At 40.4% G+C, this 27,173-nt stretch overlaps 1 protein-coding gene across 2 annotated transcripts in view; it reads right to left on the reverse strand.

Moving 5' to 3' along the window:
- The window catches only part of LOC115091101 (sortilin-like), a 109,202-nt gene that overhangs the window by 67,053 nt on the left and 14,976 nt on the right, over positions 1-27,173 (reverse strand). The window contains exon 2 of one of the 2 annotated variants that reach the window (XM_029600996.1): positions 25,715-25,847. The exons of the other annotated variant lie outside the window; for it this stretch is intronic. Within the exon in view, the coding sequence (XP_029456856.1) occupies positions 25,715-25,834 (120 nt within the window). The 5' untranslated portion in view covers positions 25,835-25,847. The remainder of the gene's footprint in view (positions 1-25,714; positions 25,848-27,173) is intronic. 2 annotated transcript variants of the gene reach the window in all.

Here is a 27,173-nt window from a genome sequence, read left to right on the forward strand (position 1 = left end):
TGCCCCCTTTATCCGCGGGTTTGATAATTGTGGTCGAATCTGAAGCTATGGATCGTAACGCTAGACGATCGTGATAGGAAAAGTTGATGTATGGGTGGGTTTTACTATTTTCAAATACTTCCATGTCTTTTAAAATAAGGTCCCGAAACGTGCAAATATTATGGTCCATAGGACCGGTGGTATCCATTTGGATTTACCTCTGACTATAGAAATGTTGTCACTGGGAATCTCATTGCTGGCACAGTATAATTTTATTTGAAGTTTGCGAATAAATTTTGTTAACATAATCCGACTTGTAAATGGGTCGTGTCTCTGATGAGGGACGAACGATAGTCCCAAATTGAGCACCTTTTCTTGGGTCTCCGTGAGATTGTGCTGAGATAAATTTATAACTGCGGATCGTACCTGGTCCTCGATCGGGTTTGAGGACCCTCCGGAGGATAGGTTGATGTTTCGTTGCGATGTGTAAACGCTTGGGTAACCGGATCTGTCCGGTAAGACTTGCGTTGAGTCGAGCGTTGCCACCTTCCTCGGCGGCCTCGTCCTAAAAAAGGCTGTGACTGAGGGCCTTTTTTCATATATCTTGGGGCTTCACCCTCGTCCGACTCGTTAGATCCGCTGCCTTCAGAATCCTCGAAGTTAACTCTTCTACCCGATGAATTGTCTTCTTTGTTGAGCCAGCGATATACATTGTTTGTCGCGTAATCTTCTTCATCCCTTTTCAGGGTCTTGAGTTTAAGTTGTCTGACAGAAATTTGTTTGCAAGAAATTATAGATAAGAACAATGACAAATTGGATGAATTTAAAACCTCTGTCAGACAACTTAAACTCAAGACCCTGAAAAGGGATGAAGAAGATTACGCGACAAACAATGTATATCGCTGGCTCAACAAAGAAGACAATTCATCGGGTAGAAGAGTTAACTTCGAGGATTCTGAAGGCAGCGGATCTAACGAGTCGGACGAGGGTGAAGCCCCAAGATATATGAAAAAAGGCCCTCAGTCACAGCCTTTTTTAGGACGAGGCCGCCGAGGAAGGTGGCAATGCTCGACTCAACGCAAGTCTTACCGGACAGATCCGGTTACCCAAGCGTTTACACATCGCAACGAAACATCAACCTATCCTCCGGAGGGTCCTCAAACCCGATCGAGGACCAGGTACGATCCGCAGTTATAAATTTATCTCAGCACAATCTCACGGAGACCCAAGAAAAGGTGCTCAATTTGGGACTATCGTTCGTCCCTCATCAGAGACACGACCCGTTTACAAGTCGGATTATGTTAACAAAATTTATTCGCAAACTTCAAATAAAATTATACTGTGCCAGCAATGAGATTCCCAGTGACAACATTTCTATAGTCAGAGGTAAATCCAAATGGATACCACCGGGTCCTATGGACCATAATATTTGCACGTTTCGGGACCTTATTTTAAAAGACATGGAAGTATTTGAAAATAGTAAAACCCACCCATACATCAACTTTTCCTATCACGATCGTCTAGCGTTACGATCCATAGCTTCAGATTCGACCACAATTATCAAACCCGCGGATAAAGGGGGCAGCATTGTTATGATGGATCGGGACCAATACATCACGAAATTAACTATACATTTATCTGACTCCAAATATTATAAGAAACTAGAAAAGGATCCTACGGAGGAACTAACCCGTACCATTGAAATCCTACTGGAAGAAAAAGTGACACCATTCCTCACTCGTAAAGAACGCAATTTTTACTCCAGCAACATCCTCGCATTCCTACATTATATGGAATACCCAAAGTTCATAAATCGTCAACTGACCCTCCTTTGAGACCCATAGTTTCTAGTAATGGGTCTTTACTGGAACCATTAGCCATCTTTCTCGACAAATTTTTGAAACCTTATGTTCAAAAAATGAAGTCATATATTCAAGACACTACAGCAGCTTTAAAAGAGTTGGCGAATTATTCAGTATTGACGGAACCCATTACTCTAGTCACGATGGATGTGGTCTCATTATACACAAATGTGTCTCATGTCACAGCTCTACTAACCATAGAGGAAACTCTTAAAAATAACATGGCAGGCTCCAGAATCCCGTTCTGGTTCATATATGAGGTAGCCAAATTAGTCATTCAAAAAAATTATTTTTCATTTAACACCCAATTTTACTTACAAATCCATGGCATAGCAATGGGGTCTTCAGCAGCCCCTTCAATTGCTAATTTGGTCATGGATAGACTTGAAAGACTTCACATATATAGTTCCCATTGGTTCAGCGCCGTGGCTCTTTGGATCCGTTATATAGACGATCTTCTCATTTTTTGGAGACGAGACAACTTTTCAGTACAAGAATTTTTTGTTTGGATAAATACTGTAGACAGTGATTTGAAATTTACCACACAATACAGCAACACACAGACATCGTTTTTAGATATTTCCATTTTCATTCAAAATCAACACTTACACACTTCCATTCATCGCAAAGATACAGAAAGAAACAATCTTCTTAGATATCATAGTTTTCACCCTAGAGCATTTAAACAAGGCCTCCCCGTCAGTCAATTTTTTAGGCTTAGACGCCTATGTTCATCAGATCTCGACTTTAAAACTCAAGCAGGTAACCTTGCAGAGAGGTTTTTTTCTAGGGGATATCCTTACAGTGCAGTATACAAAGCCTTCAAAAGAGCGTGGCACTCCCCACGATCAGGGTTGTTGGAATACAAAATTCAGGCTCCTGTCACCACTGACATTTGTGTACTCACACACACTGATAAATCTTATTTAATTATGCAAAGCATAAAAAGACATTGGCATGTTTTGCAATTGCATCACATTTTTTCTGAGCACCCGTTGTTTGCATACCAACGAAGCAAAAATTTAAAGGACTTTGTAGTGCACGCAGCAATCACTGGCCAGAAAACAGTCATTCAGCAAGGTAATCACATTGGATGTGGCAGTTGTGGAATGTGTGCCACCACAATGGAGGGATCATCTTGGCAACACCCCCGCACAGGCAAGATTTACTATTAAAGATCAGAAACAACCTGTAATTCCACATCGGTGGTTTACTTGATACAGTGTCCGTGCCAATTAACATACGTTGGACGCACAAGCAGGAAAATTAAAACGCGGCTGGTTGAACATCGGAGCCGCCTTAATACCGCAAATATGGAGGCACCTATGGTTAACCACTGTATCGCATTAGGCCACACTTTTGACCAACTCCGATGGACAATCCTGGAACAAATAACGCCGAGTTCCCGCGGTGGTAACATTAATCAATTACTGAATTTCCGAGAACAATGGTGGATCTTTACATTATCATCTGAATCACCTCTTGGTCTCAATGAATCTGTGGAATGGTCGTCGCTCATTTAGTTAATCCATTTGAGTTAAGTGGTTTGACGTCAGCATTAATTGTTTCCGCCCTCAGAGGTAGGTACAAAACAGGTAGTCTAAAATGGCAGATCCTGCTGCCCGAATATCGCTGCAGCCCCACAGCAGAACATACCGGCAGTTTTGGGAATAAGTAGGTACCGAGCAGCTTGCAGTTTGTGCTAAAAATTTCTTGTTTCAAGTCTTAACCTAGTTTTATTATATTACAGTACTGGCATACTGCGGCCCCTGAAGAAGGTTCCCAGAAACACGAGCCGTGTCGGGCCAACGCCAGAGCTTTAACCCTGCTGCACATCTGCACACTGTGCCACGATAAGTGTTCACCTTTTTCACTGCCCTTTATAATATGGTGTACATTGACACAAGGACTTACTACTAACAATTGTCAGAGAGACCGATGATTATAACATTTTGATACGGTGAAGCTGAAATTATATCACCGCATAACATTGACATTGGCGTTCAAGGGCAAACGGATTAATAGCCCGCCATAATATATGAGGTCTCACTGTCAATATAAAAATATACTAGGCTAGAGCTATCTTCGGAGTTACATGATGGTATTTTGAAATATTGCAACAAAACCATACATACATTCATAATTGTTAAATGCCAATTCTCAGAATAAGCATGTCATTATTGATAGATATTGGTGAAAAATTAGAAAGTTTTTCATGAGTACAGTACTGTCTAGGATTAATATTTCCACTAAACATTTTTAAATTAAAATAAATTAAATAATTTGTGGTCAAAGTCATTAAAGCAGCACATAAACACAGAAAGCTTAATCATTAGTTGTAAAAGACCTAAGAGTATTCTCCTGTGGGCTCTGTTTAAAATATTATACATCCTGTGGAGAAAAGCCAACTTTTACAAATATTGCTGTTAGTTAACCCAGGAAGGGAACTCATAAGCAGAACTGCTTGCTCACAGGAAAACTAAGCCACCTACCTGCAATAGGTTTTCTTTTAAGGCAGCAGTTCACCAGTCCCACATTTGATGGCACTGACACAGAACACTTTTTCCAGGGATTTCCAGTGAGGATTTGAAGATTGCTCCTGCACTTCTGTCACTATGCAGCAAACCTCAGTTCTGTAATAAGGCTAATGACAAACTTCAGAACGGGAGCATATGCTTTGGGGGGAGATGGTGGAATGATAGAGAGTGCAGCTTCCAGAATCCCCCAGCTATAGAAGACATGCAAAGGAGATTGGTGCCGATTAACTTTCTCCTTCGATGGGCTTTCGCTGCTGTTTCTCCTTGGCTCTATGCTTGCATGCTCAAAGCCTGTTGCTCAGTGGGGAGTATGCAGCCAAAAAATTTCCATTTTTGATTCTTTTTTTTTTGTTTGTTTGTTTCATTTTATGTCGTTTTATTTTAGTAAGCAAATCCCCGAGAAAGACACCCGCCTCATTCTCTAACTCTAGAAACCGGCTATTGCATCGAGGGGAGGGGAGCTGTCAAAGACTTACTTGGCAGCTCCAAGCCTCCAATGGCTGGCATTGCTCCATGGTTCTTATGCACCTTTGGTGCCAGCTTGGTAGGGCTTGACTATTTCACGTTTTCTAGATAAGAGTCTCATCTACCTTCAAAGATGGAATCGGTTAAACGCACACAGCATAAATAACTCCTCATACTATTACGGATAGTTAAATAATACTACAGATAATACGGATGACTGTAAACTCTTTATTACTATTTAAAATGTTGGATATTTAATGATAGCTATTTACTATGCTTCTATTTATTAAGTTTGGTTATAAACAACTTGCTTCCGTTGCATAACCTGACCATATTTATTACCTTACCTGTTATACTGTTTTACCAGTTGTGACTTAACGTGTAATATGTTGTTCTACCTGTAAACCGGAGTGAAGGCCTCTAGCTAAACTTTGGTATATAAAAGCATATAAATAAATAAAATACCTGAACTCTGATGGCCCTCAATGACAATTTGAAGCAGATATTGCAGTGGGATACATCATGATCCTGCTCTAGACATTTACAGCGGGTTTTATGATAGTCACTGATGGACTTCTTCTGACCATAATCCGGGCAATTCTTGAAGCCACTGGTCATCCTTCTGCTATCATCAGAAAAGCAAATAATGTGAAATCAAAGGAAGAAGCAATGTTTGCAAACAGCCGACTCCATGAGAAAAAGGAAGCAGCAGTTGGGAGGACTGTCAGAACCTGCTGCAGAAGGGACTTAGCAACAGGGATGATGAAAAAGGATTTTCAGCACTTTATAGCTTTACTTCTGACAATTGAAAGGAATGATAAGAAAACACATTAAGGCACACTCTGCCTGAGAGAGAAAGCTGGAAAACAAGTAAATTCCACTGAAAACAACTGCCTGGGAAGTGAAAAATAGAGCAGAGATCTGGGACGTGACTTATCAGTGCTAACAGATAAAGACACACTGATGTGACCACAGGAATCTGGGAACTGCTGTATATGCCCAAAGGTGTCTTCATGTCTTCAGTGGAAAGCTCTGGAAAGGTGTTCTGGGTTGGCTCATGATGACATCACCCTCTGTGCGACTGGCAAACTGCTTGTTTTTAGAGAATTCCCCATGAGACAGGTATGTAAATCAGATAATGTGTAAACTAATAAGAGAAGAATTGTATAACTTGATGGTTAGTTGCCTGCAGAAAAATGAATGGCAAAATTCAATTTAGAAATAAAAAGGAACAAGCAAAGAAAAACATGAATTTTCAGTATTTGGCTGCTAAGACCCAAAGGGACTGAACATAATACAAATTAACCTGAGACTTGTAATTAAAGTAAATGAAATTGTTCCAACATCAGCCAACTGCAGGCAGGCTACTAATAAGGCAACTTGTTAAAAAGGGAACGTCAGTTATTAATCAGATTTCAATTAGAAAATATCTTGCAAAGAAATGGTATTTCACTTATTCGTGTTCAAAATAGCAAGTTAACAATTGTTATCAGGACTGTTTTGAATTTAACCAGCATCTTAGCTGAATAGTAAATTCTATTTTCTGAGCCTTATCCATCATCTACCATCAAATGGTCAGTCCTACTATCAATGTTATCCAAGGTCAAGAAAAGTAAAAAAAAACTACAGATGTTACGGAGCTTAACAGCCCAGATAATATCAATGCTCTGTCTTTTGAAAATCACATCTTACATTTTCTCTTTTTCAGTATCAGCTCCCTAAGCTCTTACTTACTACAATTCTTTCTTCATGGCAGTAAGCCGAGTGAGTATATTACAGGATGCTGATTTATCAGTTTTCAAACAATTTGGGCCACATAACACACAACAGCTACAAAATGCCCTGTGGATTTTCTTTGGAGTCTGAAAACTGAACAAAAGCTCGATAGCTGGCAGTATTTCCCCCTAACCTGTAACACTCCTTGGAAATATTTATCTAGTCATCTGAAAATCAGAATACAGACTATATTTGTAACACTGTTCAAAAGAAGTCCATTTTGTTAGGTTTTCTTCCACATCAGTGATTACACCAAATGATCTATTCAGGCATAGTTTTCCAGACATGCAGATATGTCAATTATAATAGAGCATAAGATTGGACAACCCAAAGGACCTACCCTTGCACTGTCCCCATCAGGGAATATTTATGGCACTTACTGTACAGCACTTTGTTTTACTATGACCTTTCTAGGCACACTTGAATTTAACTAAATAAGTCTTTAATTATACCTTTTAAACGACCTAAGTTTACTGATCATGAACATAGGGGCAGATTTTAATACCTACGCGTGGGCATAGATTTGTGTGCGCAACCCGGCTCACACAAATCTACGCCCAATTTTATAACATGTGCTCGCAGCTACGCGCATGTTATAAAATCCGGGGTTGGTGCGCGCGCACAGTTGTGCACGCCGAGCCTTAGGGAGCCCCAATGGCTTTCCCTGTTCCCTCTGAGGCCACTCCGAAATCAGAGCGGCCTTGGAGGGAACTTTCCTTCTGCCCCTCCCCCCCCCTCCCCCTCCCCCCCCCCCCCCCCCCCCCAGCCCTACCTAAACCCCTCCCCATACCATTGTTTTGCAAGGCGTAGGTTGTGCACGCCGGCCAAGTGCCAGTGCACGATCCCCCGGCCTAGAGGCCCTATGGAGGCCTCTGGCCACACCCCTGCCCCGGATTGCCCACACCCTGCCCCTTTTTTTCAAGCCCCTGGACATGCGCGCGTCGCCGGGCCTTTGCAAAATAGGCTTAGCGCGCATAGGGCTTTTAAAATCTGCCCCATAATAAATATGGAATGACAAACTATTACTAAACAAAAAGCTGTAGGTGAACCCCTTTTTATTGGATTAACTCAATATCTGTCATACAGCTCTTGAAAGCTAGCCATAAATGTATTTAGTCCAATAAAAAAGGCATTGCCTAGAATTTGTTTTTGACCCTTATTTATATGCTTCTAGGTGATGAAAACAACTTTCCCGCTCTATCATCCCCATCCTACATGAAAACAGAAGCCACATGGCCCTGCTACATGTATCCTTTTTTCCTGTAGTCTCTCCAGCCTTTCAAGTCACACACCTCAAAGAGGTATGAGAACTAATTTGATATTGCATAGTGTCATTTTTATTCTGCTGTTCTTTCTTTCTTTCTTCTGGGACATTTAAACATTTCTTACTTGCTTCATCATATTATATTAAAAAGGCATATGGTGATAAGTTAACATAATAAAAATGACAATTACAATACAAATTAAAAGAATAAATAATGTAACATCATACCATAAACTAGATTAGATACTCTAGCAAAAATGCAAAGGTCTAGCACAAAATAATTTATAAAACCCTAACATATTAGCCACTATATACTAATCCAGTGGTTCTCAACCCAGGCTTCAGGACACATCTAGCCAGTCAGGTTTTCCGGATATCCACAATGAATATGCAATGAAAACCTGACTGCCTAGATGTGTCCTGAAGATGGGGTTGGTGCTATATATTAAAGAAGGCATAGAGACAAAAAGCATAAGGGTTCTGCAGGAAATAAAATCCACTGTAGAATCTTTATGGATAGAAATTCCATTTGAGAAGGGGAACAGAACAGCAGTGGGGGTACACTACCATCCACCTGGCCAGAATGAACAAGACAGCATTTCATTGTCTAACAGAAATTAGAGAAATTTAACAAGATTAGCAATACAGTAATAGGCAATTTCAATTACCCCAGTATTAATAAGTAAATGTTACATCAGGACATGCCAAGGAGGTAATGTTTCTAGGTGAAATAAATAACTGCTTCATGGAGCAGCTGGTACAAGAGCTGACAAGATGGAGAGCTAATTTAGACATCCTTAACAGAACACACGATTTGGCCCAAGACGTAACAGTGTTGAGGGCCACTTGGTAATACTGATCATAACATCAAATTTGACTTGATAACCCAAACTGGATTTAGGCAAAGTAAACATAGGCAGTTGCCTAGGGCTCCAAATACCTAGGTCAATGAGAAGTGCAATTGTGTTAAGGAGGAGCCTTCTCCAGTCAACCACTTCAAAAATGGTACTGCTATGGCATTCTGGGACTCTGGAACAGTGAGTAGAGGGACTTTACCCACTATCGTATCTCCATGGTCTCCCATCCTCTATGGGCACCTGAATCCTAAATCTGACCTGTTGATAAGTGGAGGAAGAACACTATGGAAATCTGCTGCGATAGCATTTAATTTTCAAAAAGGGAGACTAGGAAAGAACTGAAAGGAGAAATTGCAAAAGTTAAGAGTTTACATCAGACATGGACATTGTTTAAAATACCATCCTGGAAGCCCAGACCAGATATATTCTACACATTAAATGAAAGGTAGAAGGAAGGCCAAACGATTGCCGGAATGGTTAAAAATTGAGTGAGGGTATTCTACTCAAAAGAACATCTTTCAAGAAATGGAAAATGGATCTGAATGAAGAAAACAGGAAACAGCATGAGCACTGGTAAGTTGGATGCCAAGCACTGATAAGGAAGGCGAAGAAAGAATTTGAAAAGAAGCTTGCTGTGGAAGCAAAAAGCTGTAATAAAAACTTTTCAGGTATTTTTGAAGCAAAAAGCCTGCAAGGGAGTCAGCTGGACCATTAGATCAGTGTTTCCCAACCAGTGTGCCACAGCACACTAATGTGCCATAGTTGTATCTCTGATGTGCCTTGGCAATCTTCGGTTTCTCTTTCCGCTACAACAGCTGGCCTGCAGGATATCCTCTTGTCAGCAGGGGTAGTCAGAGAGCAGTGCTTAGGTACTGCTGCTTCTGCTTTCCCCTCTGCCAGCTCTGCAACTGAAACTGCACTGTGCCCTGTAGGCTCACAAGTCCTGCTGGCCCCAAGCAGTTCCCATTACAGAGGGAAATAGGCAAAGGAGAAAGAAGCAGCATCAGGTAAGTGCTGCTAGAAGGGGCAGCTGAATCTGATAGGAAGCTGGGGGTGTTGGGGGAAAGGAAAGGGAAGGAAAAAGAAAAGTGCCGATTTATTTATTTAAAAGTTCTTATAATACCACTTATACAATTGGATAATTGATCTATGAGGTTTACAATTCGATTACATACATGAAATTCAAATAAAAGAATAAACAAAGAAATAAATAAGGTAAAAATGGTATACAAAGACAAACCATAGAATAAACGCCATTAAAAATAACATAAGATAAGCATAGGTTAAATAAAAGTGTATTGTAGGCAATAATACAGATACATGTTTTTAGTGCTTTTTAAAATTCTTTGGTGTTTGATATAAGACAGATGTCTTCTGGTAAAAAGAGTTCCATAAAACCAGACCAGTGACTGAGAATGCTCGCTTAGGGGTCAGATACAGTCTTGCTGTCTTTATTGTGGGTACTTCAAGAATGCATTTATCCATTGATCGTAGTTGTTGGGATGGTTTATAAAAAAGTCTTGACATTGAACATAATCTAATCTACAATCCATCATTAATAAGGGCCTCTGTCAATTTCCCCACCTTTGGCTCAGAAGTCCTCAGATAGTTATAGAGGTCATTCAAGCAGGGTGCCATCACCTCTACAAAACATTTGTAGCACTCAACAGTGAACCCATGGGGACCCGGACATTTCCCTCCCACCAATGTTTTCATGTTTCATCGGGAGTAATAGGCGTTATTAAAATTTCTGCATCCTGTGCCGACATATGCAGCAAACCCCTACCACAGGAGATAAGTAAGATATTTGCATCCAATTTCTCTAATTTTTATAAGGAACAATTGATCCCAGCGGAGGAAACATAGAAATTATGGCAGAAAAGGACCAATGGTCCATCCAATCTGCCCAGTATCTGCCATGCTGTGCAGGTTACCCCCATGTGTCAAGCAAAACTGACTGATACATGGGGTAACCTGCACAGCATGGCAGATTCTACCATGGGAAGCTTGCTGGGCAGACTGGATGGACCATTGGTCCTTTTCTGCCATAAATGTCTATGTTTTTCTGTTTCCTCTGCTGGGATCAATTGTTCCTTATAAAAATTAGAGAAATTGGATGCAAATATCTTACTTATCTCCTGCAGTATTTGATGTTCCCCATTCATCCCCAAATCCATAAACAGATAAGCCATCTGGCTTGAGTTTCGAGAATTTCACTATTAATGAGCCTGCCTTGTTCCCCTGTTCTTAGTATCTTTGTTTTGAAAAATGCAACGCCTTCTCTGTTACTGAGATCTGCAGCCATTTCAATTCATAGCCAGGGTAAGCTGGGTATATGTCTTCCTAGTCCCAATTAATTTGTGTGTTTTTGCCAAAGTTCCTATTTTAGTCTCTAGATTCACGTGCCTCTGATTTCTCTGATGGTTAACATAGCTAGCATCGGAAATCATTGCCCCCAGTACCACTGCTTTAAGCACCTCCCATGAGTGGGATTAAACTGCTCAGGTGGGTTATGCAGATCAAAATCCTGAATAACCTTCCTAATCTTGTCCTTAAATATTTCTCCACCCAGAAAGGAAGTATTCAATCACCAAGGTTTAAAAAAACCTGGGACCTGCTGAGAGTAATTGAGATAGCATAATGATCTGATAATGTGCTAGTTAAAATATTGGAGTCCAGATGCCAATGGAGTATTGCATAAAAAATAATCTATGCGGCTATGCGTTTGATGTCTAGGAAAGAAAAAAGGTATAGTCCCTGGCATTTGGATTTCTCTCTCTCCAAACATCTACCAACCCAAACATTTGTATCATACTGAGAACACCTCCATTATCTTCATATCCCTTCCACCAGTTCACAATCTGTCCTTCAACGGATCCACGCATAAGATTCCAATCTCCTCCCATACACAGCCCCAAGGTGACAAAATTCAGCAGGACTTCTCGCAGTTTATTATAAAATTCAACGTGGCAACGGTTAGGATCATACACCGCCACCAGTGTCATCATTCTACCAAACAAATTACCTTCTATTATCACAAAGAAGCCCTCTGGATCACATTGGGCTTGACAGACCTGGAATGGGAGAGTTTTATGCACCAGAAAGGCCACCTCTTGACAATGTGAAGAATAAGACTCCGCACACAATTGTCCTACCCACATTCTGTTCAATTTTTCTTGCTCTTTAGCAAACAAGCGGGTCTCTTGTAAAAAAAATGCTATAGAAGCCCCTTGACTTTTCAAAAATTGCAGGATTCAGGATCTCTTTACAGGGGAGGACACCCCCATCCACGACAGCATTCAAACTAAAAAAAAAACCTCAACTAAAAACATATAAATGACATTCTGATAGCCAGTGCATGCTGTGTGAAAATTTGTGTTTCATTATCTGGGGTTGGATGTCAGCACCGCTGTTTACCAACTTGTATCCCCCACATTGCTCTTGTGCTATCGATAGCTGAAAACGTGTAATCACCAATTCTATGCAACAGAACTGTCCCCACATCCAGCCAATAAGAATACTGTGGGTCAGGGGCGTGCTGACGTCACCAATGAGAATTGCTGCCTAACCCGAGAGCTCTCTGCCGCCCTACAAGAATCTACTTGAACCTCTGCCATCTGTGCCTGTTTAGTGCTTATTTTTGGAAGATAAGGTGCTTACACACCTATTATCATCTATATCCAAAATTCGAGAGGACCTGGCGGCCCTGGGAGCACACATTGATGACCTGGCGTGTGATTGGAGGGCCAGGAGGATTCCATAAAGCAGGTTGAGAACTTTCAGCAAAACCTGCGAGCGGAGCAAGAAACCTTGGCAGAAAAGATGGAAGACTTGGAAAATTGTGTGAGACTATGTAATCTGAGGATACAAGATGTACCGGAGACAACGGAGTACAATAACTGTTTTACAGTATTGGCGGCAATATGTAAGTTCTCAACTGCATCAGCCTCCTCTCCAGTGAACGCTGAGCAGAAGAACGCTTCAGAAGAAATAAAAATAGAGAGGGCACATATGTCCTTGGGGCCTCGGGTTGCAGGCAAGGCGCAAGATATAGAAATCTGCCTGCATAGCTATGCCACTAAGGAGCAAATTTATACAGCAGCCAGGCAACAACAGGACTGGCAGTGGGAATGCCATAAAATAATGATATTCAATGATCTTGCTCCTACTACGCTACGCAAGTGCTATGATTTAAAAGTGGTTACAGCTGCGCTGCGAGAGGGTAATATGTGTTACCAATGGACATTTCCGTTTGGCCTTTCCTTCACCGTGGAGTGTCCTATAAGGTTAAAAACCTGCAAGAAGCTAGAAAAGCTTTTAAGCAAGTGAATCTACAGGTGTCCTTTCCACATCAACGAGTAGAGGATGTGGCGAAGTGGGCACCTTTATTCATATATGGTGGGGGTGCAAAAAGATCTCCTTGCTTTGGGCCGTGGTGGTCACATGGCTAGAAGAGATATTAGGAGTAGGAGATTTATGTGACATGGGTTTAATTCTCCTTAATATTCCATTTCAATCCCTGGGGAAATTTCAACAGCGATTTTGCCAATAAGTTTTTATTGCAGCTAGATGTGAAATCACACTGAGTTGGAAAAGCCCTGACATTCCCTCCATACAAAAAGGTACAACAAAGAGTACACTTTTACCGTAGGATGACATTTATCTCAGCTGCCTTGCATAAACGCACAGCGTCGTATCAAAAAACATGGGGTCCTTTTTTGAAATGGGAGGAATCTAACCTATAACCTTCTTTGGTTCATTTTGTAATTCTAGGTCTATAGCCTCTGTTAATTTTCGGTTATGGATTTCCTTTCTGAGCGCTACTAGGATATGGGCACCAGGGATTATTCTGTGTAAATGAGGAAGTAAATTTGATAGCGTGTGTTAGCATTTATACCTTCGTAGCGGGAATTGCTTTGCTCATTTTATCAATACTCTGCCGGGTCTTTTGGGTCTGTACTCCTTTCTTCCTTCTTTCCCTTTTCTTTAAATGTCGACAGTATAATTATACATGTTAATAGTGCATAATGTTTCTTGTGTTTAGATGTCAGCATTTATTCAGGATAAATGTGCTACTTTGGGGTTTTGGTTTTTATTTCATGTGACCCAGTTGGCGTGATACTCCTTTGCAGATAGTGACTGCAGGTGGGGGGACTGGGGAGGGGGGTTACTTGCTGATTTCTATGAAAATTAGAGTCATGAACAGTATTATGGTTGTATACTTTTAATTCATTATGATGCTTACTGACTTCCAATAAAAATCTTTAATTACAAAAAAAGAATACTTTGGCTGATTAAAAACAAAAAAACAACACAAAGCAATGGCTTACAAGAGTGGCCCACATCAGTGTTCTTCTCCTTTCCAGCACTCATCTGCCTTTGCGTCAGTATCTTATCTGGTCTTGTGACATCCTCTAAAAAAAAAAAAAAAAAGTCCCACACACACCACTGTACAAAACAACAATCGAAATAAAAAATAAAATCAATACTAGACTCAGAAGCTTTCTTAGTCCATTTGGCCTTACATAAAATATAGAAGGGGGTTGTTCATGTCTCAGCAGTCCACCGAGTTCTGTTTTTGCTCTTTACTGTCTTGCCTCCCTCAGCTTGCCTGTATGTCTCCCGCGCAAACTGCGTCCATAGTTTAACCACTTGCCGCGTTGCTCAGTCCTTCTTTGGCCCTTTTGCATTGTGATCGCTAAGAAATTTTTTGCAGCTTCCATAGACTCTAAGAAATCCGATTTGGATCTGACCATCACTTTCAGACGTGTATGGTATAAAAGGGCATGCTGTAGGCCCTTCATTCGTAGCATTCTCTTTATCTCCTAAAATTCTACTCTCCTTTTCTGAGCCAACTGAGAGAAGACCTGGAATATATAAAAGCCATGCCTATTATATATATAAATTCTTTCTTCTGACTGGCCGCCAACATGACCTGGCTTTATCCAGGAAGTAGTGAAATTGAATGGAGGACTGGCTCTAGGCCTCCCTTCCCCCCCTGGTGCTGGAGGAGGCACCAAGGCCCGAATCACTCTCGATTTTTTACTATACCCTTCTTCGTCTCCATTTTGAGGATCTCCGGGATCTACTTTTAAAAAAATGCCACTGGGTCTCTCCCCCCCCAATGTCCCCAGAGATCCACTACTATTCGCACATTTTTTTACAACTTTCCCTGTTTTCAATGTCATCCAGTTTCTTGGCCAATATGGAATATTTTTTGTCCAGAGCATCTACTTTTGCACAGATTTGAGTTTGAACCATCTCTACCTCCTTCGTTCTGTTTGCAACTTCATTTATGCAGGTGGCATTTTCCTGGACAAACACCACCAAGGCGGCCACCTTTTCTACTACCACTGCTATCTTAGAATTTATAAACTTCCAATAGCTTTCTAGAGAAGCTCTCAAAAGTTTTCTGCAGTGCACCTATTTGATCTTGTGGAACCAGTAGTGCAGGCCCTTTATTCTCCGTATTCGAGTCCTCTGACGGGGTCTCCTTCTCCGTTCCAGATTTTGCAGCAGCTCTCTGCTTTCTTGTGAATTTCTCAGCCCACATAGCTGGTATTGACTTTTTATATATTCTACAGTCCTGTTTTCTTTCAAATAAATGCAGCAGGATTCCAGAATATTAATAAAATTAATCAAAGCCGAGCTCAAGGACATCATCATGTGACCCCCCCGTAATACCAGTTTTTAAAAAAGGGTTCCAGGGTTAATCCAGGAAACTACAGACCAGTGAGCCTGACCCCAGTGCCAGGAAAAATGATTGAAACTATTATAAAAGCACAAAATTACTGAACATATAGATAAGACAGTTTAATGGGATAATGCCAAAATGGATTTACCCAAGGAGAGTCTTTTCTCAATCTGCTACATTTTTTGAAAGCATGAATAAACATTTGGATAAAGGTGATCCAGTTTATTTGTAAAAATTTATATCCTGCAATGCATCCATAGTTTGCAGTGGATTACAACTGATACAGTTGATACAATGTCCCTGAATCTTCAGAAAGCATCTGATCAAGTACTTCATGAGACACTCTTGATGAAATGGAAAAGTCATAGGATAGTAGGCAATGAGCTATTGTGGATTGAGAACTGGTTAAATAATAGAAAACAAAGTAGTGATAAATGATCAATTTTCTTAATGAAGAAGGGTAAACAGTGGAGTGCCACAGGGAGCCAAAATTGAACCACCGCTTTTTAATATATTTATAAATGATCTAGAGATGGGAACGAGTGAGATGATCAAATTTGCTGATGAAATAAGATTATTCAAAGTTGTTAAATCACAAGAGGATTGTGAGAAACTGCAAGAGGACCTTACAAGACTGGGAGACTGGGCATTGAAATAGCAGAGGACATTTAATGTGAAGTGCATAGTGATGCATATAGGGAAGAGCAACTCAAATTATAGCTTCACAATGCAGGGTTCCACATTGGGAGTCACCACCCCGAAAAAGGTTGATTGTGGATAATATGCTGAAATCCTCTGCTCAGCATGTGGCAGCACCCTAGAAAGCAAATATAATGCTAGGAATTATTAGGAAAGGAATGGAGAATAAAACAGAGAATATCATAATGCCTCTATCACTCCATGGTGCAACTGTGTGCAATTCTGGTCACTGCATTAAAAAAAAAAAAAAAAAGAAGCAGAATTAGAAAAGGTAAAGAAAAGGGTGACCAAAATGATAAAGGGGATGGAATGATAATACTAAAGAGATGGCTGAAGGAGAATATGACAGAGGTCTATAAAATAATGAGTGGAGTAGAACAGGTAAATATAAATTGGTTATTTACTAGTTTCAGAAAGTACAAAGACTAGGGGACACATAATGAAGTTACTAAGTATTACATTTAAGACAAATAAAAAAATACATTTTTGTACTCACTGTATATACAAATTACAAATAATTAAAAGATGCCAATTCAATCCCATATGTCTATCATGGAACACCACAGAGCAAACCTTACAGTCTCTCAAAATGGAGCAAATCTTCAAATTCATATGTCAAAGCAACTTTGTAAATCCCAATCATAGATATAAATTTTGGAGGCAATCTCATAAATAAAAGAAATGTTCAAATAATTCTCCCTCCACAGCTGCCAGAAACAAGACACTCCCTTTTTCCTCATTCAATTATAAGGAAGGTGTGGTCTGAAGCAGTAACTAGTAACCTTCTGTCAGAGCACAGGGACAAATTGCCCTATCCCAATTTGATATGAGACAATGAGAAAAAAAAAAAAAGGGGGGGGGGGTCCCCAATTCATTATCTGCTTACGTGGCCTGCTTTTTCTCTTTGTATATCTTCTATCCTTACCTTCTCCTGAGAGGTGTAGGAGGGAACTGGAATCCCCTGAGAGGGGGATAGGGACTGACAAGAAAATGCCTAGCTTTTAGACTACAGTAGATTTGGGCAGCACTGTATTTCCAGGTGAGATTTGGACTGGCCTAGCTGGACTAATAGGTAAGATTAAATTTCACCTCTCTTATCCTCCTGCTAGCCTAGTTCTTAAACATGGAAGATACCCAAGCTGCTCTTAGTCCAGGTGGGAAGAAGACAGTGTTGCTCTAAGGACGCCCAAGCCAAAGGCTTCCTCTGCCTTGGTTTTCATCTGTAATATTTGGAACATGAGTGCAGGGAGGACTAAGTGGCTGCCTTGCAAATGTCATCTGCCCAAGCTGTCACCTCTTTTCTGGTGGAATGCGAATGGAGCCCAGGTGGCACCTGCTTATTCCTGAGTAGGCAGGCTAACAAAATTGCCTCTAAGTCATCTGGCTATGGTTGCCTTGGAGGTTTCCTCCCTTCTGCAGTCCTCCATACAGTATGAACACTTTGTCTTCTTTCAAAAGGACTTCATCACCTTTAGATAACTTAAGATTAGGCGCCTGACAGCCAACAGTTGGAGACCAGTGCTATACCTCTGGCCCACTATCTCTGAAAGCTGGATGTGACACCGATTGATTTAGGTGAAAGGGAGATATCACATTGGGCAAAAAGCATGGGACTGAATGAAAGGTAATCAAATCTGGTGAGAATACTAAGTAGGGAGTCTCTACACGATAGTGCCTGTAGCTCTGAGACATGTTGGCTAATCAAATAGCCCCCAGAAAGGGTGTTTTAAAGAGATATCCTTTAAAGATGAATGAAAGAAAAAAAAAAAAAAAAAAAAAGAGAGGACACATTAGGAACATGAGAACTAAACTGAAGTTCCATTGCAGGACCGCTGGTCTGAAGGAGGATCGGATATGCTTAGCCCCTCTGAAGAACTGGATGATGTCTGGATATGCGACCACTTGCAGTCCTTTGACAGACCCTCTATAGCAAGATATAGCAGTCACCTACACCTTCAAGGAGTTTATGGTTAGGCCCTTGTTTAATCCTTTGTGGATAAAATCTATAACACACAATGTGTCTGTCCTCCAGGGTAGGATTGATGATCCAGACAGAAACTCTCAAACAGGCGCCAAGCCAATATGTAAGCGAGAGATGTGGATGCATTTCATGCTTTCAGCATTGTTGAAATTACCAGTGGAGAGTAGCCTTCTGTTTGCACATGCGCCCTTTCTAGTTTGTTAGCAATAACCCAGTTCCACACAATAGACAGGCAGGAACTGATGTTATCCACAGAAACACATTTCACCACTTGAGACAAGCAGCAGGATGTCATCAGCAAATAAATGCAACTTTACACAAAGTCCCCTGATGAAATCACTTCATAATTTTAGATAAAAATTAAAACAATAAGGGGCGGATTTTAAATGCCCTGTGCGCGCCGGCACACCTATTTTGCATAGGCCGCCGGCGCGCAGAGACCCGGGACGCGCATAAGTCCCGGGGCTTCGTAAAAGGGGCGGGGAGGGGGCGTTCCCAAAATGACGTGGCGTTTCGGGGGTGTGATGCCGGCCCGGGGGCGTGGTCGAGGCCTCCGGACCAGCCCCCAGGTCGGGTGATGGCGCGCCAGCAGCCTGCTGGCGCACGCAGATTTACGTCTGCTTTTAGCAGGCTTAAATCTGCCAACAAATGTAAGGGGGGGGTGGGCGAAGGAAAGTTCCCTCCCAGGCCGCTCTGATTTCGGAGCGGCCTGGGAGGGAACAGGCAGTGCGTGCTGGGCTCGGCGCGCGCAGGTTGCACAAATGTGCACCCCCTTGTGCGCGCCGACCCCGAATTTTATAAGATAGGCGCGGCTACGCGCCTATCTTATAAAATCCAGCGTACTTTTGTTCGCGCCTGGTGTGCGAACAAAAGTACGCGATCACGCAAATTTTTAAAATCTACCCCTAAGGGAGCTAAAATTGCCCCAAGAGACATTGGAAGATAAAGCTCTAAATATTGAACAAAAGTCCCCTAAAAAGCACTTGCTGTGTCTCCCATAAGAAAAAAAAAGAGTTAAGCCACTCCAAAACTGTTCCTTGAAGCCACCATGCCGAGTGCAATGGAGACATCTAGCAGCAGCAGGTAGGAGGTAGTACACATGTCTGGAGCCCACAGAAGATAGTCTCGCAGGGCGAGAAGTACAGCATCAATCCCACGATCTTTTCCGAATGCAGACTCTTTCACATCCAAAAAAATATAATATGCACTAGCATGTATGTCTACTATGGCTCCTGCGGCTAAAGGAGCAATTTGCGTTCTCTACCGTGCCTCTATTCCAGTCCCCTTCAATATACAGCTTATTGCTTTTCTACATATCTGACAATAAAGTGTGATGACAGATAAATGAATGACAGAAACCAGGCAGATTTTAAATAAATATTTTCATTTCTTCAGAACTAACAGGATTCAATCATAACTCTTAACCAAAAGTTGGCTCTAGGATCTCAAGGTAAACCTGTACTTGGTTTTCCCATCACATTCATACATGCCAGATTTTTCTAATACGCATGCTAAATTAGATTAAAATTTCTTCAACCACCGCAAATCTAATACTGTGTGGTACAATAAACATACAAGCTTTGTGACGCCTACATTCTCACATATGGGCAAAATGAGCTTTTATGAAACAGATTCAGGCCAACAGGCTTGATTGGTTTTCATCAACCCTATATAGAATTTTTATTAAGAAAAAAAATCTTCTCAAAACTCACTACACAAGTTGGAACCTTTGCTTCCATTATTATAAAATCTCAGCAAATGTTATCAGAAAAAGCTTCACATACCATCTAAAACAAGAGCTAGAAAGCTCAGTTTTAAACTAGCACAAACTTACTAAAAAAGAACAAACATTACGTTTTTATCACCACATCTATGACGTTTCCCTTTGAATATCCACGGTGGACTCTACCACATATAACTCACACTTAGTTTTTTCCAGCCACCCTAACCTCTGGCACCATCCCTTTTCTACATGAGTACACATGCCAATCACTTAAGCCTCTGATTTATCCAGGTTAACTTTCAATCCTGGAAGCAGCGAAGACTGTCATTTATTTTATATCCTGTACTTGTGGGTAATGGAGAACACTGCCAAGACAGGTTTTGTGGATTTAACTGTGAGCTGTCAAATGTTTGTTCTCTTAGTTTGCAGATCATATGGGAACTTAAGCCTAAGCCTTACATGTGTAAGTCAGATTGGACAATGCTATCTTGTGCCCTGGGTTCAATCATGAATTATGATCGATTGCGGAGTTTAAGTTACAACCTTGCACTTACAGAAACATGGTTAAGAGACAGAGACAACCTTTGCCTTCAATCAGCTTAATCATGTAGACTACTCATTTTTAAAAAAATAGATCTGAAAGGGTGTTGCTCTGTTTTTTCAAATTCTCTTACTTGCAGAAGTGGAATTAAGACTGCTTACTTGGATTGAAATTTTGTTAAAGCAGAATTGGATTTTGCATTCTGGATATTGGTAGTTTATAACCCTCCAGATAGATCTATGCCCTCCTTGGTAGAGACTTTGGAATTATTGGACGAATGTGTGGTGAAACAGTCACCTAATTATTTTAGGAGATTTTAATGTTCATGTAGATAATCCAAGCAATTCTGCAGATTTGGAATTTTTAAATATTGTTTCTGATCTTGACCTGAACATAAAGTTGTGAGCCCAATTCACAGAGGGAGGCATACATTAGATTTGTTTTTTTAATATTGTGCGATATTAAATTAACTGGCTCTTCTTTCATAACTTTTATGTTCTGATCATCATGGCTTGCTTTCTTTTGTAGTTAAATCTACATTTAATGCCTGACCACGGCCTATTGTTGGGAAAACTAGTTGTATTTTCAGAATATTCATGTCTATTTTAATGGATAGGGTACAGTAATTCCCACCTGGATTTATAGATTTCTCCTTGGACCAGCAAGTTGAGGAATGGAATTCTATCCTAAGAGGTGTAATGGATAAGGTAGCTTCCCCTAAGCAAGTAAAATGTTCTAATCATCATAACGCATGGCTTCATGTGTTAAAAACAGATTCACCATTGTGAAAGAAGATGGCATAAATATAGGTTCCTAGAGAATTCTATGGCATGTAAAGCAGCTATTAACTTTTATAAGGCTGAGATAAGTAAAGAAGGCTAAATGGGAGTTTATTAAAAAACTGCTGACCATAGATCTAAGTGGTTGTTCAACATTGTGGCCCACTTGACAGATTATCAGACCACGTCTCCCTCTTATGTCTTCAATACTTTCAGCTAAAATGCTTGCAATTTTTTTTTCAACAAAGATAAAAAAAAAAAAAATCTAACAGTCTTCCCCCCCCCCCCAGCCCCCTTTAGATGATCTTGAGAATGTGAAGGCTATGAGAATTATTGCAATGAGACAAACAATCCTCCAGTTTGACTGTCCAAAATTTGTGTGGGAATGATAATGGAGGACTAGAGGGTCAATCTAATTGGAAAGCCTCTAATGTGGTTGTGATAACAGGCATGGAAAAAGTTTTATATCTATGAGTAAATCACCTTTTAATCTTGATCTATTCCCTCCTTTTTGATTAAGGACAAAGAATTGGGTCTTGCTCTGACTACGGTCAATGCTAGTTTGGATAATAGCTGGATTCCAACTTCATTAAAACTATTGTTAGTGCATCGGATTCTGAAAAGGAAATCATTAGATCCTAAAGACCCTAAAAATTATCACCCAGTGTCAAATATTCTTTTTTTTTTTTTTTAAATGAAGGTTATGGAAGAAGTATTTGCACAATTTAATAATTCTGCAGAGAAAGTAAATGCCCTTCATTCAAGGCAGTCGGGTTTTTGTAAAAAGTTTAGAATAGAAACAGCTCTGTTGTCTTTGGCAAATGAGGTGAGGCTGAACTTTGATAAGGGTAACGATGTGGTTTTAAATTTCTATAGATATCAGTTTAGCATTTGATACAGTATAATATGGTCTTTTGTTATCATGTTTGCGAGAGATGAGAATCACAGGAATTGTCTTGAATTGATTTAGTTCCTTTTCAAAGGACTGTATTTTTTGTAGATTGGGGGAATGTTTCATTGCCAAAGGAAGTAACACGTGGAGCTCCTCAGGGCTCCATTTTATCCCCTTTTCTTTTTAAAACTGTTTCTTGCTCCTCTTCTGAAAACTGTACAGAAGCAAAGTTTAAGTTATGTTTACACGGATGATTTGTAAGTGCTAGCAGTATTTAATACAAGTACTGGAGATGTCAAAGTTTACACAGAATAGAAAATTGGCTATATGATCATAAGTTTATTTAACAGTTTTATATACCGAATTTCTTGTAAGAGGTTACAAATCAAAACGGTTTACATTGTAAGTTACAAATGAAATCCCCAAAAATCGGTATCCATCTGGTTTGGGAGTATAAATTGAACATCACATAGATGCCATATGAAAAATGTGAATATACCCTTGTTGACGTGAAAATAATTCTGGGGATGGACACCAATTATGCTTTATCTATATGAAAACAAGTATCTTGTCTATCTAAATCTTTTTTTTAGTTTGCGGATCACATGGGAACTTAAGCCTAAGCCTTACATGTGTAAGTCAGATTTGACAATGCTATCTTGTGCCCTAGGTTCAATCATGAATTATTGCAATTCTTTATATTTAGGTATATAGAAGACAATAAATACAGCAGCTAGGATGATTATGGGGGCCCCTAAATTTGATCAGGTATCTCTGTTGCTTAAGGAGCTTCATTGGTAGCTGGTTTATCTAGGATCATTTTTAAATGACTCTCCCCATCATTCATCAAAAAATGTTAACACATGCGTTATCAAAAAGGGGGTGTGTATACAGAAATTTCAAGTTACCGCACCACGCAGTAACTTACCACTTTGCACAGGTATTATTGAATGGCACAGTAAACTTAGCTCGCACTGCGATAATCCCTATTTTTTCACATCCTCCATTTAGGGGCCAGTTTCGCATGAAGAGTGAGACGTACGAACAGCACAGTACACCTTGGTGAAGATTTGACGTCATTTGGAGTGAGGAAAGTCTCACAAAGATGAAATTTCTACTATGTTCTCTCACCCTAGCTTGATGGACTCTATAACAGGGTACCATCAAGCTAGCGTGAGAGAACATAGTACAAAACCACCACTAACACCCCACCTATCAGGTGGCCCTCCTACAGAGATATAAATAGGTGCAAATAGTGAGGCCCATCCCAGAGGCGCACTCTCTCTCTCTCTACTCCTCCACCCCTCGCCAAGCCCAGAAATGGCCAAAATGCAATTCCAAAAATTTATCGCAAATTGCATTATGGCCATTTCGGACATATCGCACAGCTTAATGCCAGGGAAAAAGGTGTAGTTATTTCCAGTGTTAAAACCATGCGATAGCATGGCGTGATATGGCCCCTAATTTAACTAAAACATGCCCAAACTCCTCCCCTGATCCCGCCCCCTCAAAAATTTGCATTCGCACCATGTGTTACTATACTTTTCGCGTCCTGTTTGATGTTTAAAGTTTTATCAAAAGGAAAGCAAGATTATCTGGTGAATTTATGATACCATACAAATCTACATGAACTTTAAGATCATCTCAAAAGGAATTGTTGAGGCTACCTTCACCTAAAGAAATCTTAGAAGGGACAAGTCAATGAACTTTCCAATTATCAAGCCCCACTAATTTGGAACTCATTACCATGTGATATTCTTCTGGAAAGTAACTTTATGAAATTCATGTGGTGAAATCCTGGCTGTTATACAAGTCTTTGATGGTATTTTTTTTTTTTAATGCTAGTTGTGGATTCTGTTTTATTATTTATTTATTTTAAATCTTTTCTATACCGTCGTTAAGCAAGCTGCCATCACAACGGTTCACCATAAGGCACATACGTTTAGTTAATATATTATAACACATTTAAGCAAACAGGTACCAACAAATACTGTAACAGTTTCATATTAAATATTACTTAGTGGTTGTGATAAGTCATGTCTACTTCTAAATATATCAGCTATAAGATAAATTCACACTTAAATCTCATCCTATGTTGTTTCAATCTAATAAGAATAAAATAAACACAATTTGAGTAAGCTTGTGTGTGTGAGAGAGTTCTGCTGACCACATCCTACATTTCCCTGGATTCTACTCTCCATTCTTTTTGTGGTATGCTTGTTTAAATAGCCATGTTTTTAAACGTTTTGATGTCTCTTTGCATTCTGATTTCTGAAGGCATGGTGTTCCATATTATAGATCCTGCCAGGGATAGGGCCCTATCCCTTACTTGAGTTTGGCTGTTTTTACTGAGGGAATAGTTAGCAGGGCTTTGTTTGCTGATCTCAGGTTTCTATTGGGGACGTGTACGCGAAGGGCTGTGTTCAGCCATTCTGCCTTTTCGTCATGTATTAATTTATGTATGGTGCATAGAGTCTTATATTGAATTCTTTGTTCAATGGGTAGCCAGTGTCGTTCAAATAGGGTTTCGGCTATATGGTCTCTTTTACCAGTTAGAATTCTTGCAGCTGTGTTTTGTAATACCTGTAGTGGTCTTATTGTGGTGTAGGGTAATCCCAGTAGCAGGGCATTACAGTAGTCCGTGCTCGAATAAATTAATGCTTGTAATACTGATCGGAAGTCGTTTGTCGTTAGTAATGGTTTAAGTCTTCTAATTTTATGCTTATTCTTTATACTGTGTAATTTTATGAGAGGGATATATGCTATTTTATTGTATATCGCTTTGAAATTTTGATGAAAATCGGTATAACAAAATAAAAATTATTATTTCCAAGAGCTGCTGTATTTTGTTTAATAAATGAGAGAAAGGCATAAAATGTTCCAGCAAAACATTTTATCATCTGTGTACAAGGATATTTTGTGCACACAATTACTTACAGACACTAGCTTTATCATCTCATTATTACAAATTTTGCCTGCAAAAGGCTCTATAGCTAAGGCGAACAATAGTAGCAAAGGGGACAGCTCTGCCATTTATCTTTGAAGGTCTGAAGTCTTCAGATTTGTGCTAGGTTTAAGTTGGCAATATAAGGCCCTGATCCAATTTACAAAATTATTCCCCATATTAAGATGTTCTAACAGTGCCAAACAGTATCAATCACAAAGCTTTCATCTTTTCCTTATGCCACAAGTATTATATTAATCATTGTAAATTGTTGGATATCTGCCTGCCAGTGCCCTGTATGAATCCTGTCTGATGTAACCGTACATTTGTTATTATTCCTTATGGCTAAAATCTTAGCAAACATTCCCTATTACTGATTAGCAGTGCCATGAGTCTATAGTTGCCACATAACATTTCCAACTTACCATTTTTGGGGGCAATTTTCAGAAGGTTTTCAGTGGGTGAACAGACGTTTATCTATGAGGAAAAATCTTCCTAGAAACTTCCTCCTCCTCTCCCCCATAAATAGGGAAAAGGGGCAGTACCACGCGCAGGGATTTCATTTTGAAATCCCCATGTATATGTTTCCACCTGAAAAGCACGTGGTGTAAAGAATCCCCATAACAGCAGCCCACTACTAGATTTTCAAAAGAAACTCCACAGGAAGTTCCCCTTTGAAAACTGACTTGCAGGCCTGCAGGAAACATTAAAAAGTACTTACCCAGCAGATATCCTTGCCCACACATGCCATGCTCAAACTGGTGGAAGAGCAGGAGTTATGCAGGATATGAAAGTCATTGCAGGACCCAGGGTAGCCAGCCACCACATTCAGAATGCTCATATGCGAATCACACCTACACATTCAGGGAGTGAAAGAGCTTCTGTTGAGAATCCTCCCCCTTCACTGGGTGGGAAAAACACTATATGGGTACAATCTATGGGGGTCATTTATCAAAGTGCTATATGGCATTTTTGCATGCATTAAAGGTGTTTTTGCATGCGAAAATACAATAATGCATGGCGCTATGCAAATTAGGAAAAGGGGAGGGGTTTGGGGCAGGATTTCTGGCAAAGTGGGCCGGCTTCATCGCACAGCTTTAACGCGGATTTTAACTACACCTTTTTCATTTGCATTAAGCCGTGCGATATGGCTTTATCGCACTTTGTGATGTTTTCGCAAACAGCGTTTTCACTTTAAGCTGCTAGGGAGAGGGAGAGGGAGAGGGACTAGCTATAAGGCCCTAGTATGCGAAGCACTAAGATAGCGCACTTTGTGATAAACATCCCATTATCATAAAACACGCCCTTTTCTTATCGCATGCAATATTTAGAGCATTTTGATAAATCCAGGCCTATGATAGCTATCATATTTGGAAGGCCAGCTAAAGAAAAGAAATCCTGGCTGAAGTCCAGCCACCTTTGGCTCCGAGTAGGAAACATGATATAATTCCTAACCTCACTTGTTGTACTGGCGCAAACATCTGGAGAAGTTGGTTTGCTCCTTTCTGCCAACTACAATCACTGTGGTTTGAAAACAACCCAAGGCCATAAAATGTAAAGGAAAATTGGTTCTTACCTGCTAATTTTTGTTCCTGTAATACCACAGATCAGTCCAGACCAGTGGGTTATGCACTCCCACCAGCAGATAGAGGCAGAGAACAAACTTTGAGGCAATGCCTTATCCAAGGGTGCCACCTGCCACCTGCAGCTCCTGCAGCCACCTGCAGCTCCTCAGTATTAATCAATACCCAAGCTAGATGTCTCCAAAATTATATTTGACCACGAACTTTACGCCATTAAAAAGGCGAACTCCAAAACCAAAGGACAGTCAGGCTTTCGGCCGTAAAAAAAATGGGGCGGGCCTCTGGACTGATCTGTGGTATTACAGGAACAAAGTTAGCAGGTAAGAACCAATTTTCCTTTCCTGGACATACCCAGATCAGTTCAGACCAGTTGGATGTACCAAAGCCACACAAAGTTCCCGAAAGACCTGCTCTCAAAACCTGTTTCACGAAATTGGAGTCTTCCGGCGCTTGCACATCCAAGCGGTAATGCCTGGTAAATAAGGACAACCATACCGCTGCCCTGCAGATCTCCACCGGAGAAAGAGGCTGCCATTCCGTCCAAGAGATCGCTTGCGCCCCTGTAGAGTGAGCTTTCAAACCCACCAGTATTTGTCG

The sequence above is a fragment of the Rhinatrema bivittatum genome, chromosome 4, assembly GCF_901001135.1.
Source record: "Rhinatrema bivittatum chromosome 4, aRhiBiv1.1, whole genome shotgun sequence".
In the NCBI taxonomy this organism is placed as follows: domain Eukaryota; kingdom Metazoa; phylum Chordata; class Amphibia; order Gymnophiona; family Rhinatrematidae; genus Rhinatrema; species Rhinatrema bivittatum.